Source organism: Berghia stephanieae, chromosome 6 (genome assembly GCF_034508935.2).
Source record: "Berghia stephanieae isolate SIO BIC M18660-M18661 chromosome 6, UCSD_Bste_1.3, whole genome shotgun sequence".
Lineage (NCBI taxonomy): Eukaryota > Metazoa > Mollusca > Gastropoda > Nudibranchia > Aeolidiidae > Berghia > Berghia stephanieae.
In genome coordinates, this window is record NC_088365.1 from 15,873,001 (window position 1) to 15,895,121 (window position 22,121).

General features: G+C 34.6%; 1 protein-coding gene across 1 annotated transcript in view; it reads left to right on the forward strand.

Moving 5' to 3' along the window:
• Positions 1 to 1,767: 1,767 nt before the first annotated feature.
• The window catches only part of LOC144975781 (atrial natriuretic peptide receptor 1-like), a gene marked incomplete at its 3' end in the record, with an annotated part of 93,313 nt that continues 72,959 nt past the window's right edge, over positions 1,768 to 22,121 (forward strand). The window contains exon 1 of the mRNA XM_078919969.1: positions 1,768 to 2,229. Coding sequence (XP_078776095.1) covers positions 1,881 to 2,229 — 349 coding nt within the window. The remainder of the gene's footprint in view (positions 2,230 to 22,121) is intronic.

The window sequence follows — 22,121 nt, forward strand, 5'->3', positions numbered from 1 at the left end:
ATCAGTTTTTCGAATAATTATGGCAAGAAAACCATTCAAATGAACCCATTGTAAAGCGCTTTGAGCACATTTAGTGGATATTGCTCTATATAAAGCTCAATTTTTTTTTAATATTAAAAACCCAAAGTAAAATCAAGACAACGATCCGACTACATATTATTATTAGTGCTTTGGTGTTGTCACAGTTCGATTGTGTCGCTGGCATTTGCAAAGATACAAACTCACGCGTTATTCGAACCATCTCCTGCAATTGGTGGTCCGTAACGCCAAAATCACCAGGAAGAGATAACGGAGATGTGACAGCAATTTTTACTCCATGAATAGGTCACGATGACATGTCATGTGTAACGATTGCTCATATGTGACCCATCGTCTCAAAACGGTATTATGTCGGAGCGAACCATATTCATAAGAGCTGAATTAAATGTTAAACTGGTCAAAAATATAAATTGTTGGTATCAGCACCATTAAATATGGTATCCATTCTCCTCAATAAAGCATACAAAATCAACACAAGTCCGATATTTCTGGCTATAAATTCAATTTTCAACATCTTAACCATCCCGACTTAATACCGTTTTGAGGCGAAGGGTCACATATGAATGACTTCACTTTGGTTTGATGCGCAGAGATACGCACGCCTCAAAGATCAGTTTCATTACATAGTATCATGGATGATAATTTGAATAGAAATGTTTAGCCCGAACAAAATAACTTGATATCTGCATCATTATTGTTGTGGTCATTACTGCGATTATTGTTATTGTAAGAATTGCAATTATTTTCATCATCATTATCATCATCATCATCATCATCATCATCATCATCATCATCATCATCATCATCATCATCATCATCATCGTCGTCGTCGTCGTCGTCCGCGTTGTCGTCGTCATCATCATCATAATCACAACCATCTCCAACAACAACAACAACAACAACAACAACAACAACAACAACAACAATAGCAAGAACTACTACTACTAGTAACAATCTTCAATACAAATACCATCACTACTGCTACTACTACTACTACTACTACTACTACTACTACTACTACTACTACTACTACTACTACTACTACTACTACTAATAATAATAATGATAATAATAATAATAATAATAATAATAATAATAATAATAATAATAATAATAATACGACTACTATTGCTATTATTATTACTACTATTACTACTACTACTACTACTACTACTACTACTACTACTACTACTACTACTATTACTACTACTACTACTATTACTACTACTACTACTACTACTACTACTACTACTACTACAACTACTACTACTACTACTACTACTACTACTACTACTACTACTACTACTACTACTACTACTACTATTACTACTACTACTACTACTAATAATAATAATAATAATGATAATAATAATAATAATAATAATAATAATAATAATAATAATAATACGACTACCATTGCTATTATTATTACTACTACTATTACTACTACTACTACTACTACTACTACTACTACTACTACTACTACTACTACTACTACTACTACTATTACTACTACTACTACTACTACTACTACTACTACTACTACTACTATTATTATTATTATTATTATTATTATTATTATTATTATTATTATTATTATTATTATTATTATTATTATTATTACTATCACTAGTTAGTGTGCCTTATCTTATTGGACTCTAGAAACGTTGACAGTAAAATAATAATACCAAAATGAGAGACCCGATTCTTGCATGTTGATTTAGTCACTGTGCATATTGTTTTCATTTAGCCTTGAAACAGTAATTAAACAAACACAAAAATGAAGACTTTTCAAATGTCAGAATCAATAAAAACACTTTGACCATTAATTTGTTTTAAAAATGAAGCCCCTGGAAAAACCTCCCACAAGTAAAAATGTGATATCAATGTCACTTCTGTGCGCCTCTTTTCTCATACTTTACTACCAAATTCCTTTCGCCGGAGGAACTCAAAACAGACCCACGTTTGAAATCGTGGTGATGGTACCTTTCAAGGGAGCTAAGCAAGTCGGAACGGAAGTGATCACGGCAGCCCACATCGCTCTGGAGAACGTCACCAGGGAGATGCATTTCATCAATGCCGCAGGATACGCGTTCAACATTAGCGTCATCGACACGAGATGTGACACGGGAGTTGGTCTTGGTAATGTGGTCAGTGTGGTTAAAGAGAAATCTGTGGATGCTTTCGTTGGTAAGTGAAATTCATTTCTTAGTCTTTTTCTCTCTTTATCTCTCTCTCTCTACCTAGTATATTATTTTCTCTCAGTTTCTTTCTATATCACTGTTCATTTCTGCCCCATCACTCTCTGCTTTTCACGTATAATATATAATCCTATTTAAAAATAAAAATAAAAATAAATAAATAAAATTCCCTTTATTCATCCCCAATGGGAAATTTGTCTTTAGGGTCTATTCCAAGGGAAGACTAGAATAACCCAGGCGTCAGCCGCAGAGCAGCGCCGCAAAGTGAGCTAGGTTGAGGTAACTTGCTCAAGCCCACACAACGCAGCGGCGAGTGATTGAACGGTACATTTCGGGTATGAAGCAAAGACCGTACCACTGAGCCACACTGCCTCTTATTATATTAACCAACACCATTCATAGTGTTGACGTGGACTAAATGAAGAAAATTGAGTTAAATGTCTAAATGATTGATATCAAGAAATTTATATAGTCTAGTTTTATTTTAGAAGGCAAAACTTTTCCCCTCGTAATGTCACGATACAATAAAATCGGATTTTGCCCAAAACCAAAGGGATATAATGAATTATACTAGAACTCTTAGAATGCTTTGCGACCGACCAATATAATATTATTTATTATTAAAAAGATTATTTCGCAAGCCTTCTGGCAAGATTCTTTGCAGTGGCTCACATTCATGATATTCTGCGACAAGCTTCTAAATTTATCTCTGGACTTTCACTACTCTCTCCGACTCCAACTTGAAAAATAAATATAGATAGTTCGAAGATGACGTCATTCAGGTCTTTGTTATTTTGTTTTGCCATCCGCGTTTATGAGTAAATCTCACTAAACTGTATTAACCTGACGATAAACGTTCATGGTTGCACAGTGTTTTGTGTGTTGGTCCGTTCCACTTCCGAATGGCAATGTTGTGAACTCCCTAGCCAAGAGCATACTATCTATAGAATTTGTCTAATTAATTGTTGAACAAGGTGTGAGATTGTTTAAGAAAGTCCATTGCTGCCCGATTGGATGCTGGATGCTGGGATAGAGCTCAACGTTGTGAATTTTTGTTCCCCCCCCCCCACCCTCCCTTTCAACATAAAACACTTGGGCAGAAATACATGCCCATTAGGCTTCAACAGTCGTGACGCCACTTCCCTCGTAATGACACATAGTAATTAATAACTGGTTCTAAACTATCGGAACAACGGCGGACCCCCTTATGAAATAATTCTCCGACGAGTACAAAAGTGTATCTATCCAGAGGAGAAAAAGATTATAAATCTGATCATGTTTTGACTTTTATACATTCTGATTACATGACTTTATGTGAAAAGGTTCTAGCCAGCATTAAGAATAAAAAGTACCGCTTTTCTTTGTTTAGAACCAATCTGCTCGTTGCTGGACAGGACGTGACATCAGACTATTGAATCCAATTGATTCAATTAGATGCTGCTGAAATGACCTAAATGTCGCAAGCGCCGTAAAACTCTTAAAAACAAAACCAAACCATTCAATTAGACAGCATGGCTGATTCCTGTAGACATCAAACGTTTAAATTTGTTCGATTGGTCATCAAATTCCCTTTTACCGTGCCATGCTGAAGGGTGTAATTTTTTAGATACATATCAATTTACTTGAGGTGAGACTCTTATAACTACAAGGTCCAGCTTCAAAGGCAGAATGTCTTAATTTTCCGCTAATGACAACATAATAAAATGTGAAGACCGCTCAAATTGGTATTAACTTGGTTTGGGCTTGATGATGCAAATTGAATCCAGAATCAATAATGTATATCTTGGTTTCTTTTTTTCTTTAAAATTATTGAGCTTTTATATAGCACAATATCCACTAAACGTGCTCAAAGCGCTTCACAAGGGGTCCCTGGCCAACAGCGACACATCATACTTAGGACGAGACATGACGCCTGTTAGGCGATATTGCAATTTTTTGGGACAGAGACAACGCTGTTAACGGCCAGGTATTCATTTTACACCTGAGTACGGTGAGCATTCTCAAAGGACTCAACTGTGCGCCGAGCGAGGCTCTAACCCAGGACCTTCCGATTCGAAAGCGAGTGTCATACCAAAAGACCACATAGCCTTGAGGATAAAATGTTGTGACCTAAACCGTGAAAGGCTCGGACACATCGCAAGTCTATTAGTTGCTGTTGTCGTGCGGCTTTGTGGTCTAGTTGTATGACACTCGCTTTCGGATCGGAAGGTCCTGGGTTCGAGCCTCGCTCGGCGCATAGTTGAGTCCTTGGAGTCTTTCTCTCAGGTGTAAAATGAGTACATGGCGTTAACAGCGTTGTCTCTGTCCGAAAAAAATGTAATATCGCCTAACAGGCGTCATGTCCCGTCCTAAATGTTAAATGTTGCTATTGACCATGGATCCCTTGTAAATCGCTTTGAGCACGTTTAGTGGATATTGCCTATATAAAAGCTCAATTATGTTTTAGTAGCTGTTGTTGTTACTGTTTTAATATCATTTTTTTTCAGCGAAAATATTGGCCAGAGAAGACCTAAATAAACACTTAAGCTTGAACTTGAACTGAAATTATATTAGCTCAAAATCAGATTTTAGAAAAATACTCGACTGAAACAGTGGGTTACATAAACTGTGATGTGAACCATCGCCTCAATTTTGTATTTTTCACTCAGTTTATAAAAACTAAGCCCCAAAAATAAAATGTTAAGCATCTTATTCATTTCGACATAACATTGTCTTAAAACAGTTGGTGTCATATATTTTGATGCTATTGGTCTCATATTTTGGGTAAATATTTGGTTGAAAAAATTAAGTCGGGCTGTGAAAATGGTTAAAAAGGTTGTGATTAAGATACTCTTCAGTCTGCCTTAGGAATTTGGTTGGTTTCGCTTTTTTACGTGTTCATTCCTATTCAGTCTGTTTTGCATTTATATTGGTTTTTGTGTGTAATTCAAGACCCGTCTTCCTATCTATCTATCGATCTATCTATCTATCTATCTATCTATCTATCTATCTATCTATCTATCTATCTATCTATCTATCTATCTATCTATCTATCTATCTATCTAATCTATATACCTATCTGTCTACCTATTCATCTAATGATCTAGATATTCATCTATCTATACTGTAACTGTCAATAATTGTCAATCTATTCTTCCATTCACCAATCAGACAATATATATATATATATATATATATATATATATATAAATCTATCAAACTACCTGCCTATCTATTAATCTAATCTATCTGTCTATCTATCTATCTATCTATCTATCTATCTATCTATTAATCTAATCTATCTGTCTATCTATCTATCTATCTATCTATCTATCTATCTATCTATCTATCTATCTAAATCTATCTATCTATATGTAAATCGATCAATCAATCTATCTATCTCTATTAATCAATCTATCTATCATTCACTCTAACTAGCTATCAATCTATAAATCAGTCTATCTATCTATCTATCTATCTATCTATCTATCTATCCATCTATCTATCTATCTATCTATCTATCTATCTATCGATCGATCTAAATCTATCTATCTATCTGTACATCGATCAATTAACCTATCTATCCCTATCTATCAATATATCTATCAATCACTCTAACTAGCTATCAATCTATAAATCAATCTAGCTATCTAAATATCTATCTATTTTCCTCTCTATCTATCTACCTATCTATCTATTTATCTATCTAGCTATATTTCTATCTATCTATCTATCTATCTATCTATCTATCTATCTATCTATCTATCTATCTATCTATCTATCTATCTATCTATCTATCTATCTATCTACCTATCTCTCTATCTATCTAAATATCAACGTATAAAAATTAATCAATCTATGTAATATATCCATCTATCTCGATCCCTCCCTTACTTCAATATCAATAAATATTTATCTATCTATCTATCTATCTATCTATCTATCTATCTATCTATCTATCTATCTATCTATCTATCTATTTATCTTTTTATCTATCTATCTAAATATCAACCTATAATAATTAATAACTCTATATATTCATCTATCTCGATCCCTCCCTTACTTCAATATCAATAAATTTTTATCTATCTATCTATTTAAACATCCACCTGTCTGATAAACATTAATCAATCTATATAATATATTCATCTATCTCGGTCCCTTCCTTACTTCAACATCAATTAATATTAATATTATACATTGTAATTTGCGCGTTTCTAACAAGCCCGATAACCAAACACGAAATAATATTTTTATGTAATTCAACATCATTCTAAAGGATAATCCTGTACTAGATCTGTCTAGTTTGTTGTTGTTGTTGTTTGTTTTGTTTTTTGGAGTTGTCTATATCTAGTCATGAATAAATCATAACATTTTTAGATCATTAGATCTCTCAAAGTATGTACACATCAGTTGCATATATTATTGCTAATATTTGAATACAGTTGTAATTGGTACCGTCTAAATTGGTTATCTCATCCCCTCAAACATCCTAATTTGTTATTGTTAAACGTTCGTTACTCGTTGTTGGGCGGACGTGACATCAGACTATTGAATCATTTTAGCGATCCTATTATCTTTTCTTTTTTTTTTTTTCTTTAAAGGTGCAGACATTCTACTTAGTGAATCTCCCGCTCAAAAATTGATACAAATTTAAGTCGCGATGACCCAATTACAAGATAATTTAAATGTTTAACCAACATAATTGGCCAGTTTGTGTGCTGCAGATGAATAGACGTTGAAATCTTTTCAATAAGACATTTTAGACATCTTTTTTACTCTAACATTTAAATGGCTAATCAAGCAAATATCGCCATAGTAAGTTGACGCATGCTGACAGAACATCCTTTTTTCTAAATATGTCCCAAAAAAGCCTTATTCAATTCTGTATGAGCTATCCACGATCCCCCAAAAAGATCTTCACTAACTCCTAGTCATTATATATATGGTAGAGTCACGCTCTCCCCGGCCAGGCGGAGTTGTCGTACCAGTAAGGTCGCGGGTTCGAACCCCCATCACCGCCGCGAAATGTTTATTCTTTATTGTCTTCTGGAACTTTCCTACTCACTTCATCTCTTGAGACTAAACTGTAAGGACCCATGAAAGAGCTCAGGAAGACAATAGCGTTCTTTCACCAAAAATAACCCACCCCAAATCACTTTCTATATGCTCACAAAAGGGTGCATTGTATCTCTACAGATAAAATCCCTGATTTGTTGAATCGCGTAAGCAAAAATGTGACCCATCGTCTCAAAACGGTATTATGTCGGAACGAACCAGATGCTTAAAAGCCGAATTAAATGTTAAAACTGGTCAAAATATAAATTGTTGGCATTATCACCCTGAAATATGGTATCCATTCTCCTCAATAAAACATACAAACTCAACACAAGTCTGATATTTCTGGCTATAAATTCAATTATCAACATCTTAACCAACCCGACTTAATACCGTTTTGAGGCAAAGGGTCACAAATATTTATTTAAAAAATAAGGAGAAACAGACTTTAAAAATTTGTTTTACTCTCTCCTTACCAGCTACAGCAAAATCGTCACATTTGTTACGACACAATATACCTATATTTTTCTTATTCAGATTTACTTTGTAGATACATCATAAACTTTGAAGAATGATATCTTATTAATAATAACATAAAATTGTTTTGTAGGGAGCTTGTTTGAGTTTTAAAAATCCATTTTTCTGCTGGGTAAGCCTGCCATTTTGGGAAAGTACTGAAAATGATCGGCTAGGAGAGAGTGAAAACGAAAAGTGCTTCATCACAAAAGTAAATTAAAAAATACTGGTTACGGCATTCATGGTATTTGGTGATGAACTACAGTTTCAAAAAACATATCTAGTTATGCAAACTCAAATCCTAAGTAATTTCAACGCGATCCTTTAATCAATGAAAGCATTTTCAATTCAGATGTATCTTGAGGACTGTAGCATATGTGTCTCCTTAATTAATAAATTGTGTAAACGTAGGCCTTCTAAGTGTCTTCAAGACTAATTATGAAAACTTTAAAATTACAGGAATTCCAAACGGTTAACCACTTGATAACCAGAAGTTCGGGTTTTCCCGTTTCTCATATTATCCTTCCATCTACCTAGTACTCACCGCCCTACATCACAGCTGGAAAGAACATTATTTATTTATATGAATGACATAATCAGTTGAATGGTGAAAAGGTTTGAACTGAGATATTGCCAAGTTTAGTTAGAAAGTCAATTTTTATCAAAAATGAGTTCTTGTCATAAATGATTAAATCAACCGTTTATATAGATCTTAGGGGAAATAACAAAGCTTAATTTCACTTCTATATATTCTTTTACAGCTAGTCAAGTTGAAAAAGTATGAAATTTGAGAAAAGTTGCCGGATACCTTCCCATGGATCTGACCATAACTTAATGAAAAATCTCCCGATTTACTTCAAATTAAGATTAAAATGTTCTGGGGAGCATATTCTTTCAAAAAATGAAAAAAAACCCACCAAAGTTTTCACGTTCCGACTGATTAAGTCATACACTGACACATATATTAGTGACAGATTATTCATATCCTTGAATGAAGGTTTCATTATCCGACAGCATGAATATGAACTTAACCCTTTCAAGGCTAAACGAAATTTATTTGAATTTTTTATCGTAACCCTTAACATATTGTAATAACTTCATACTTTCCAGTTTTACTAATAAAGCTGTAACAACTATGAGAAAAGTAGAGAGCGGTTGGGATTGCCTGAGGCTTATGATTCTAAAAGTACAAACGAAAAGGTGAAAATGAAAAGGCTTCATTAGTAACAAGTATGCCATCCAGTCGGTCTTCAAATCGCAGTGTTGTTTTTATTTACCTGGTAAATAAGGCAAGTTCTGGTATCAAATAATAATTAAATCAAACTCCATGTGTAAGCAGTTAAAATCCATAATCTCACCCCCCCCCCCCCCCCCACACACACACACACACCTCCCCAACGCCAAGCGCTTTCTTTTTTTACACAGGGCTTTCTATTAGATATTTAAAACTAAACACACTTTCAATCAATGCATTGCAAGGGATTGGGTGTGTTTTTGATAAGAACATTTTGTTTAACCAGTAAACCGCCGTACTCTGGAAAAACACGAATTAAACAATTTGCCCAGAAAACTCGTCCTTCAAATGTTGATCGATTTAAATGACCTTCATCTTGGTAATAACTTTCAAACCTGGGACTTTGCGAGTTTTCTGGCCAAATTTTTAAATGCACGTCTTTTCAGAGTACGACAGTAAACTGGTAAATGAGTTTTATTAAAACCTGTACTGATGATAATTTTTACCAGTTTTGTCTTTTACTGCCAGCTCCATATTGAAGATATAAATATCTAGATTACTTTCAAAAAATTCCATAACACCAAATATCTATTTCCGATGAAAAAGTTTATTTATCGAAAATTGAAAAGCATTTATAGAATTTATAAATGTTTACTTTCATCATCCAATAACCTTGGGAAACAAACATTCAGCAAATAGTTAAGTTTAATTGTCATTACAGATTTAAGGTATAAAAGGTTACAGGTTGAATTACTGAATAACAATAAAATAAAAAGTGCAGCAAATAAAAAAGAATGGAGGGAATATCGTTATAAAACTCATAAAGGATGGCCGGACACCTCGTGTCGAGAGCCAGATTTCAAGGATAATTCTTCTTCTCTGTAGAATAATGACTCATCTAGACGTTCAGTTAATTTATCCACGACCGGACGGATATACAGAAACTATAGGTGAAGTGACAACAACCCATGAAAACAGCATAACAATAATGATAATAATAATAATAATAATAATAATAATAATAATAATAATAATAATAATAATAATAATAATAATAATAATAATAAAGTGTTCTTATATAGCATGAAACGCCGAAGCCTCAAAGCGCTTTACAATAATATACTTATCAAACCATACACACCCTCGTACCGAGCCAAACACACACACACACACACACACACACAACAGTCGCACACACTAACTATGCCCGTTTTACAAAATGAAATTGACATTCAGCAAAATGGAATAAAAAAAATAAAACGTATAATTTACTCATCAATGAGAACATGCCTAGGATACAAATTTCTCATGTAAACGAATAAAGTAACTGCTGTCTTACAGTTTTCAGTCAGTTAAATTCTTCGTATACACGCTCAGTTTACATGAGTTTCTGACAATTTGCCTGCAGTTGCTGGTTATCAGTCCGATCATGGATGAAATAACTGAACGCTTAAATGGTCTATATATATAGTTCGAAGTTGGCGACACTCAAGCCTTTGTTATTATATTTTGCCATCCGCGTTTGTGAGTGAGTCTCACTAAACTGTATTAACCAGACTATAAAAGTTCATGATTACACACAGTTTTGTGCGTTGGTCCGTTATACTTCCGGATGGCAATGCTATGAGCTTCTTAGCCAAGCGCATACTATCTATAAGGATCATAGATATCAATATTGCTCATCTCCTGTTAACTGGAATGTATTGACAGCAGCACGCTTGTGTTAAATTGTGAATGAATCTCAGGATCCACGCGTTGGAGGCAGGAGAAGGAAAGGCCGCTGATAAGATTATACTGATGTTATGCGTTTAGACAAAATATTCACAACACCCGCCAGCACACAAAACTATGTGTAACCTTGAACATTTATAGTGTGATTTATATAATTAATTTAATGAAGTCAAAAACACAATAACAAAAAGAAAAGTGACGTCATATTTCATTATTTCTTAATGTGGAGATAAGAAATGGAAAAAAAAAACAAAACAAACAAAAACAAAAAGAGGCCTTCTGTGCATCTCCAAAGGGGAATTTATTTTCAGAGTCTAGACAGAGGAATAACTGGAATAACCCAGGTGGGAGCCGCAGTGGAGCACCGGAAGGTGAATTGTTGAAAGTTGACTCCACTGGGCGGAGCGGGAACGAGCTCAATATCATATCGTTCTGTGATTGATCATCCGCAATACTATTCGGTGAGACACACACACACACACACACACACACACACACACACACAGAGAGAGAGAGAGAGAGAGAGATAGAGATTGAGAGAGAGAGAGAGAGGGGTAGAGAGAGGGGTAGAGAGAGAGGGGGGTAGGGAGAGAAAGAGAGAAAGATAGAAAGAAAGGATGGAAGAGAAAGAAAGAGAAAAAAGAGATAGAATGAGAGAGAGAGGGAATGAGAGAGAGAGAGAGAGAGAGAGAGAGAGAGAGGGGGGGGGGAACCTTTTAGTCTCAACTCGTAATTTCAGAGAGACCTTGTAAAAAGGGGGTTAGATATTTTCATGGAGGTATTTCAGACGTAAAATTAAATACGAAATATTATAATTTGCTCTTTTCGTGACACTCAAGCCAAAGATGATTGAGTGTCGTGTTGCTGTTTTGAAGTGTTCGGATGAAAACAAATATGGTGGAATGGTCTGCTTATTGTATTTTAAAAATGTGTTAATTTTATTTGCTTTTCGATCTACTGAAAATTTGAACCTTCAATACAAAAGACAACTAGCAGGGCTTTGGTTCAAACCCCACGCCCAGTCAAAGAATATTGGATTTCATCGTCTCTATATTATAATATTACAACAAAAAAAAAAGCGTCGGTGTGGGCGGGTGAGGGGTGGGGGGGGGGGGGGGGGGGGAGGGAGGTAGAATCTGATAAAAATGCAACTTTTTATTTTCATTCTATCTTTTTTATCATTTTCGACTTATGTTCGTCGGCTTGTGGTATCCCTTACTTATGGAGGATCTGTCCACAGGGAAACTAATAGTAAACGAGCCGAATTAAAACATGACAAAAACTGCGGCTTCAATCTAATAAAAATATTTTAATGATGTCATGTTTTCTGATTCTGATACATCAAGTAAAATACTGTTTCATAATCGAATTGCTGGAATAACGATTTTCATCTATTTAAGGCGTAATGAACATTTTAAGTGATGTTCGAGTTAATGGCCTGATTTAGGAAAAGTGATTAAGAATTTGTTGTGAATTTGTCCCCTTGTCTGATTACGATAAATTATTCCATGCCCAGATTAAATGAACACTTGTGAATCCCAAAAATCTCCGGTGATTCGCTTGTCTTCTCTCCTACTCCTCATAGACATTTCAAAATAACTAATGTCTTTTGGATTATATACAACGTTATCGTACACTAAAGATGTCCTAAAAGCGTTTTCTAGCAGTGGATTTGAAAATGAACCACCCCATAGAATTCAAATCCTTTATCAGATAAGAATTTTTCACAAATAAAACAGGAGCATTTGTCCGAAATGAAACAATTGGATTGTGGCATGGCTGTCGTAGTGTCCTAATTGAAGTGATGGTCATTTGAGCGGACTTTCAACTACTCGTAGTATTGAATGCCCGATATTCCCAAGATACAAAGCTGGTTCAGAGCTGCTATCAATCTCGACTAGAAATAGATTTAACACACGCATTACTTTGAAGTCAATCTATTTCTCAAAGAAAAACAGGTCAAATAGAAGCAACAAAATAGGGACAAACGACTATACTATTATTCCAAATGATCGCGGACATGTAACAAATCATAAGACGTACCGGAGGACAAAAGTGATAAATGAATTCTGTATATGTTGACACATGAAATATATTGATGGTTACCACTTAGCAAAGATCGGACAAAATCAGTAATGCCAATTTTCTCAATATTTTTATTTTGAAGTTTAAAATTTTGCTATTTTGAATGCTTTTGCTGCAATGAGTTTTTGTACTTTCTTTCGTTTTGATGCAAAGTGTCATTGACGATGTTTATTTTGTGAAGTGCCGTATTCATCTATACAGTGTGTTTTAAAAATGAATGTTCCAAACTTATCATTTGATGTTAAAAACAGAAAGAACAATAGCTTGGTTACGTGTGTAGTAAATCCTATCCACAATATTTTATTTCATGTTTAACAAATGCTCAATTTGTCCATCGTCGGCAGCAGAGACAACATCAAGGCTATATTAGAATTCCTCCCAAACACGCCTCATGATGTTGTGGTCCAGTGCAGCTGGCTTTTATTGTCTTTATTGTCATCGGTATTTCTTGGACATGTGTAAGGAAAAGATTATTCTTAATCAACCCCCCCCCCACGCCCCCACCCCCCTAAGCTCGTCCTTTAATAAATAATGATTTGTTAAAATGCCCCCCCCCCCCCCCATTAAGTTTTTAAAAACCCCATCAAACCTAAGTTCCAGGTTGGAGAGTTTTTGCCAAGGTGAGGGTCATTTCAATCAATAGATATTCGAAGGACGAGTTTTCTAACCAAAAATTTAAACACATGTTTTTTACGACAGAAATTTTGGTCGATTGTAACGGAACGACTTGCAAACACAAAAACAAATAAACCCGAAGAGTCAAAGTAGACCCTAGTAACATTTTTATGACCAATAATATGTTGTTTGTCTGTTATGGCAGTACACCGCTATAAACTATAATATATGATTCTTGAACTCCTTAAAATAAAAACAAATTGAGCTTTTTATAGCGCAATATCCACTAAATGTGCTCAAAGCGCTTTACAACTGAGTACGGTGAGAGAATGCGAGAAAAGAGCCTTCTCCAAGGACTCAACTATGCGCCGAGCGCGAGGCTCGATCCCTGGACCTTCCGATCCGAAAGCGAGTGTCAATTTCGAACAAATTCCCAATGCCACTGCACGACTTTGGGACCGCATAATTGGAACGAATTCTAAATTTCAAACCCAAGAGTTCAAGAGTTAAAAAAAAAGTAACCCCTCCAATAATCTCAGCTATGTTATTTATTATATCAAAATGCATTCTTTCTTACAATGATTATTAGTTCCTGAATATAACGATTTGACATTAAGAATCATCGTTGTGGTCAGAAACTAATTATCTACGCGTTATGTCAGCATCTATCTTGAGTAAAACCGGATTCGCGAGGAAAATCTAGATATTCTTTATTGAACTGGTACTTTTTTAAAACAATAGTTAATAGGGATGAAACCTTGTAATATTTATTTACCTGCACGCTATGGTAAAATCGGGACTTTCCACATAACAAAATGGGTACGGTTTAATAATCTTTATTTTCATTTACATTTAGAATGATATATATATATATATATATATATATATATATATATATATATATATATATATATATATATTTAATAATTTTAGATTTTCTTAAAGCTGTAGGAAGCAAATTATTTACATGCACTGAAGCCATCTGGCCAACGACGTGAAAGCTAACAACTATTGCGTCCTTATATTATTCTCCTCACGTCAAATTCTCCAATATCTTCTGTTACAGTTTTTTTTTGAATGCCAAATTGTACTATCTACAACAGAAACACATTTAAAATGTCTTTCTAATACAAATTTCTAATTCCTATTATAAATAAATAATTTGTCTGGACTATAACAAATATTATAGCTCATGGAATCGTAGACAAACTAATGATTTCGTCATATCAATATTCAGTGTTAAGAAAACCCCGAGGCCTAGTCATTAACCTGCTTTCAATTTCCACAGATGCCCGATTTTAATAATTGTTTACTTATGATTTCTTTTGCGCTTGGACATGGGATAATCTTCTAAATATTTGCGACACAATCAGTAATGATGGTGTAATTTTTGTAAAAAACATAGACACACAAATAAACTCCCACACACTCAGATAATATATATATATATTATATTTAATGTTTTATATATATATATATATATATATATATATATATATATATATATATATATATATATATAAAACATTAAATATAATATTATATATATATATATATATATATATATATATATATATGTATATATAATCTCTCCGTGTGTGTGTGTGTGTGTGTGTGTGTGTGTGTGTGTGTACTTCTGTGAACAGTGCCACAGTTTTTTTCCACATCATTTAGGGATCCACACTTAACGAGGTTGCCCCCGGACATTTAACAGTAACAATAATCAATATCAAAGTAATGAGCTCAATATAATATCTTTAAATGGTATCGTTCTATGGAGTTCATTATGCAAACAAATTGAGGTCACAGAAGTGTATGTATTTCATTTCATATTTGATTAATTTGATCCAATAATTATGAATTTCAAAATGTCAGTATCTTATGATATATTTGTCAAATTGGATTTTTTTGCAACACTAAGGCTCCGTAACCGCAGAGCCAATCGTCACCAAATTTTTCATGGTGTTTACAATCAGGCACGAAGATGGTTTGTGTGTATTATGAGATTGATTAGACATCATGATAATTTTATAGAAAAAAATTGTGATTTTCTATAGCGCAATATCCACTAAAGGTGCTCAAAGCTCTTTACAAAGGGTCCCTGGCCAACAACAACATTTAACATATTATAGGATGGGACATGACGCCTGTTATTACAATTTTATTTTCGATCAGAGACAAAGCTGTTAACCGGCAGGTACTCATTTTACACCTGAGCACGGTGAGAGAATGTGAGTAAAGAGCCTTTTCTAAGGACTCAACAATGCGCCGAGCGAGGCTCGAACCGAGGACCTTCCGATCCGAAGGCGAGTGTCATACCACAAGACCACATAGCCGCAAAATCAAATTTGTTTTGTCAAATCCTATCAAAAACAGACACCATCGTTTTTAGAACGCGAGTTGTGTGTCAAATTGAAGGTTAGCAGGTTTGACAATGTGATGGGAGTACTTGCACTGAATAGATACCAATTAGTGGTTCCCCCCTCATTATTTTGAACACAATCAATTCTTAAAATTTATAGATAGTATGCGCTTGGCTAAGAAACTCATAACATTGTCATCCGGAAGTATAATGAACCAACACACAAAGCTATGTGTAATCTTAAACGTTTATAGTCTGGTTAATACAGTTTAGTGAGAATCACTCACAAACGCGGATGGCAAAATACAATAACAAAGGCTTGAGTGACGTCATCTTCGTTCTATCTATATGAACCCTTTTCCGTTCTTAACATTTAGAAAGAACTTTACGATAAGTGAGCGAATTATAAACAATATCAAATTTCGTAAGTATATTATTATCTTCACACACACTCACTCTATCCCATGACCGGTTGGTCGTCGGGGGGACTCTCGGGATGCAGACTTTACGATTCGACTGCACTCATCACGGTCTTAGGCCTTCCTCATTAGATTGTTCCACGTCAATCCTGTCCAATCTTTAATGTTATCCTGCCACACTTTCCTCTGTCTTCCTCTTTTTCGGCAGCCTTCTACTGTGCCCTGCAATATTGTCTTGCATAAGCTTTCGTGTCTTACGAGGTGACCAAACCAAGACAATTTCATTCTCTTTACCATTGCAAGTAGTGGTTCTTGCCTTCCTGCCAATACTTTTACTTCGTCCAGAACACTTACATTGGTCCTATGTTCCAATTATCTTCGGCCCCATATAAAAACTCCATGGATTTCTCTTAGGAAGTCGAAAAATGTTTTGGTTATTAAGACAATAGAAGTTGTTTAAATATTATTCCACTCTTCAATCATAAATTGTGATTTGATGCTGTGTCATCACGGACAGTTATGCTTGTATTATATTATACTAGTGGAGAAACAGCAATATTTGGGGATAAATAAAAGCTAGGAACAGGCGGGCATGTATTATGCTTTTGATACTACTGTAGTTTTAGATTTGTTAGATTTGCCGGTAATACGCTTCAACAGTCGTAACGTCACTTCCCTCGTAATGACGCATAGTAACTTAGCAACTGGCTCTAAACTATCGGTACAATGGCGGACACCCTTATGAAATATTTCTCCGACGAGCATAAAAGCGTATCCAGAGGGAAAAAAAAACCATTATAAATCTGATCATGTTTTGACTTTTGCACATTCTGATCACAAGACATATGAAAAGTTCTAGCCAGCATGAAGAATAAAAAGTACCGATTTTCTTTGTTTAGAACCACGATAGCCGCCGTTGCTGGGCGACGTGACATCAGACTATTGAATCCAATTCAGTGCTCTCTGATAAAGATTTATTATTTGCTTTACCGAACAATTTTGATCGCCAACCATAATTTTTAACAGAATAGATTAGAAAGATTATTATTATTACTGAATAGTATCAAGAGAGATTTAAAATTACGTCATCAATTTTTATGGTGGATATCTGGAATTGCGTAGAATAAATTATACTCGCAATGAAAGTCAAACATGTAATATTTGAAGAACGGGGGTTGTGGCCAATATTTTAAGACATATTTTTATAGAGTAGGTGCGCCAGTTAATTTACTGGTTAAAAACTGAAAAGATTTTGAATGGTCTATCTTGTGTTCATGATCTGGAAAGTAGTTGGCATATTTTGAAGGTGGCTGTGGTCACAGTACTTCTAAAGGCTTTTAAAGTTTTTTCATGATCTGGAAAGTAGTTGGCATATTTTGACGGTGGCTGTGGTCACCGTACTTCTAAAGGCTTTTAAAGTTTTTTCATGATCTGGAAAGTAGTTGGCATATTTTGAAGGTGGCTGTGGTCACAGTACTTCTAAAGGCTTTTAAAGTTAAAAACATAATATCAATAGAAAACTAGAAAACGGTAGGGGCTGCCTGAAGCCGGTGATCGTAAAATACTAACGAATTAGTACAAATGGAAAGGCTTCGTATGGGAACAAAACAGACAATGGACGTTTCGGGTACAAACCTATCGTCAGCACAACAATACACAAATAAGCGTGGAAAACCAATAAAGTATAATGAAAAATAACTTGCATCGTCTGTACTCAATGGTGGTTATTTTTCATTATATTTTATTTATTTTCCACGTTTATTTGTGTATTGTTGTGCTGACGAAGGGTTTGTACCCGAAACGTCCATTGTCTGTTTTGTTCCCATAGGAAGCCTCTCCATTTTCATTCTTTCGTTAATATGAATAGAAGGAACGAGGTTGACCTCACTCATCACTTTGTTATTATTAATTTTTATACATCCTGTTGGCTGATTTCTTCTCACTAAATGCTATCAATCAGACTGTAAACGTTAACTCTCTCTCCTTACCAGCCATTTTCAGGATTTCCCCCAAAACGCCACACCCAACTAACACAAAAACATATTTTCTTATCACTCAAACACAATTTCAGTAAGTTCTTGCGATAAATAGTTTCTTTAGTAAAACATGCTCTATAACACACTGTTCATATTCTTGAAATTTTATAATGCACAAGAGAAATTTGAATAAGAAAAATGTTGGTTGTATCGTAACGAATGTGACAATTTTCCTATAGTTGGTAAGGAGAGTGTTAAAATTTACACATAATTTGTGTGTTGGTAACGATTTATGTGGCTGGTGGATGTTGTAATTATTTTACCTAAACGCATAGCATCAATTTGATGGCGGTGATGCTATCATATTATTTGATGAATTGATGGTGTAACTTGATATAGAGTCCAGTGGTATTCGTTACAAGTAATTTGGATTACATTACAAACGCTTTTAGTTGATTGAATCACCATTTCATATAATATTATTGATTGAAAATGCTAGCCTTCTCTAATACAATAACAAAGCGCTTATTTTCATGTTTTGGCCAACTCTCTCTCTCTCTCTCTCTCTCTCTCTCTCTCTCTCCTCTCTCCCCCCCCCCCCCCAACACACAGACACTCCCCCAAATGGATTCAATAGTCTGATGTCACGTCGCCCAGCAACGACGGCATCGTGGTTTAAACAAAGAAAATCGGTACTTTTTATTCTTCATGCTGGCTAGAACTTTCTTTTCATATGTCTTGTGATCAGCCTGTGTAAAAGTCAAAACATGATCAGATTTATAATGTTTTTTTCCCCTCTGGATACGCTTTTATGCTCGAAGGAGAAATATTTCATAAAGGCGTCCGCCATTGTTCCGATAGTTTAGAGCCAGTTACTAAGTTACCATGCGTTATTAAGAGGGAAGTGACGTTACGGGTGTTGAAGCCTATTGGGTTTCAGATATTGATAGATAAAACTATCCTCAAACTTGAAAAAAATAAAGCAGTACTTCAGAACCATCAGGCCCATGGAGCCGGAGTTCATCCTAGTTTCTTTAGCATGAAACAGACAAAAGCAATTGCTTGCTGCCCTTTTGATAGGACACTAGTCTATCGCACAATGCTTTCCGCTAGATCTATCAGACACAGCTACCCAGCCACTGTTGATCAGAAAAAAAATCGATTTCAACTGGAATCAATATCGGCCCCTTAGCGTGTGAAGCGAGTGCCATCTGGATCCCCAAAATCAATCGATCGATAAGTAGAAGTATTTCAGGCCAAAATGAAGATAAGGCGTTTTGTCGTAACGCCAAACCAGTCTTAGGCGATGTAAAATGTTGGTGATTTCCAGAGTTATGGAAAGTCGAAAATGATTAGCTACTAGCTTATTTGAATTCTGATATTTCCATGAAAAAAAAAAAGAAAAAGAATTCTTCTTAAAATATCAACTAACTTACTATGAGCTGCAAATGAAAACAAATAGATTGACATCAAAAACATCAAAAATTAAATAAACGCAAGCAATAGGCTTCAACAGTCGTGACGTCACTTCCCTCGTTATGACGCATGGTAACTTAGTAACTGGTTTTAAACTATCGAGACAATGTCGAACGCCTTTATGAAATAATTCTCCGACGAGTATAAATGTGTATCCATAGGATAAAATCATTATAAATCGGATCATGCTTTGACTTTTATACATTCTGATCACAAGACATGTGAAAAAGTTCAAGTCAGCATGAAGAATAAAAAGTACCTATTTTCTCTGTTTAGAACCACGCTGCTCGTTGCTGGGCGGACGTGACATCAGGCAGACTATTGAATCCTATTTGCGATTGCTAATGATAAACTTGGATGTAATACCAACGCCAAGAGCAAAATCTAATAGAGGGAATTTGATGAACATAATCAATCTAGAATGAACGAAATGATAGATAATGACACAGAGCAAACATCAAAGCATTTATTATGACGCACTTTCTCAATCTGGTTTTGTGTTTTTCTGAATCAGGGTAAGTAAACTGGATTATTTTTTTAAATGAGCTTTTATATAGCGCAATATCCACTAAACGTGCTCAAAGCAGCGCTTGGTCCCTGACCAACAGCAACACGTATCACGTAGAACGAGATATGACCCTGTTAGGCGATAATACAATATTTTTTTCCGACAGAGACATCGGCCAGGTACTGATTTTAGGGAGAGAATGAGAGAATGTGAGTAAAGAGTCTTTTCAAAGGACTCAACTATGCGCCGAGCGAGGCTCGAACCCAGGACCTTTCGATCCGAAAGCGAGTGTCATATCACTAGACCACATACTACATACCCGCACATCATAAATTATAACATTTAACTTCCTCCTTACGAATAACTGTAAGGGAACCGATAGTTCAGTTAGTAGAGCAGTCGCGTCAAACACGAAGGTACTGTTATCAAACCCCAGTGCAGTCAAGATTTTTCTCTGCTCCTCCCCCCCCCCCCCCCCCCCCCCCCCGACCTCTCTCTCTCTCTCTCTCTCTCTCTCTCTCTCCTCTCTCTCTCTCTCTCTTCTATCTATCTATCTATCTATCTATCTCTCTCTCTCTGTGTATGTGTGTGTGTGTGTGTGTGTGTGTGTGTGTGTGTGTGTCTCCACCCAGCAGTGATTGGATAGCTGGGTTTGTTAGATTTGGCGGAATGTCCTTTGCGATAGACTAGCATCATATCCAAAGTCCGTTTCACACTATAAAACAGGCATTATTTTTTCCGAGTTTTTTTTTTTTATCACGCACCCTATGTGTGTGTGTGTGTGTGTGTGTATATATTGGCAAAGAATGTTACATTGAAAGTTGATCTTTCAATTTCCGTTAAACTTGATCCTAAAGGCAATCAGAATAATGGAAAAAAACATAATAATTACTTCCCTTTGTTAATTATCATTTTATAGTTAAACAGCGCCTTACTTCCGTAAAAGGCCGTATATAACAAACCCATTCATACGGGACATCCCTCAATTATCAAGGGTACTTATTAGAAAAGGACGCAAGATGGAGTAATAGAAATTCCTTTCCTTTGTATGTCTAATGATGTTGACTGACGTCACGAACTGAAGCTCCTGGGACCTGTTAGTCAATATTGAATAAGTAACAGTTATTAAAAATGAAAATATACAAAATGGAAAAGTATAAAAAGAAAAAAAAACCCCAAACAAAACCCGCGCAAGGGAAGATGCTGTCTCTAATCCATTTTCATACAATAATTTAAACAAATTCGATAGTAATCCTAGATACACGTAAAATCTCAAGGACGAGTAGTATAGAAAGTATTAGATTGTTGTTTGCAAATGGAAGAATTCCATAATAATGATGTTTTATTACTGCGGGCTTGTACATGGTTCATTATTATTATTATTATTATTATTATTATTATTATTATTATTATTATTATTATTATTATTATTATTATTATTATTATTATTATTATTATTATTATTGTTATTATTATTATCATTATTATTATCATTATTATTATTATTATTATTATTATTATTATTATTATTATTATTATTATTATTATTATTATTATTATTATTATTATATCATCATCATTATTATTATTATTATTATTATTATTATTATTATTATTATTATTATTATTATTATTATTATTATTATAGTATTATTATTATTATTATTATTATTATTATTATTATTATTATTATTATTAATCATTATTATCATTATTATTATTATTATCATTATTTTTATTATTATTATTATTATTATTATTATTATTATTATTATTATTATTGACTTTTATAAAGCGCAATGTCCCCTAAACGTGCTCAAAGCGCTAAACAAGGAGTCCTTGGAAAAGGCTCTTTACTTATATTCTCTCACCGTACTCATGTGTAAAATAAGTACCTGGCCGTTAACAGCGTTATCGTTGTC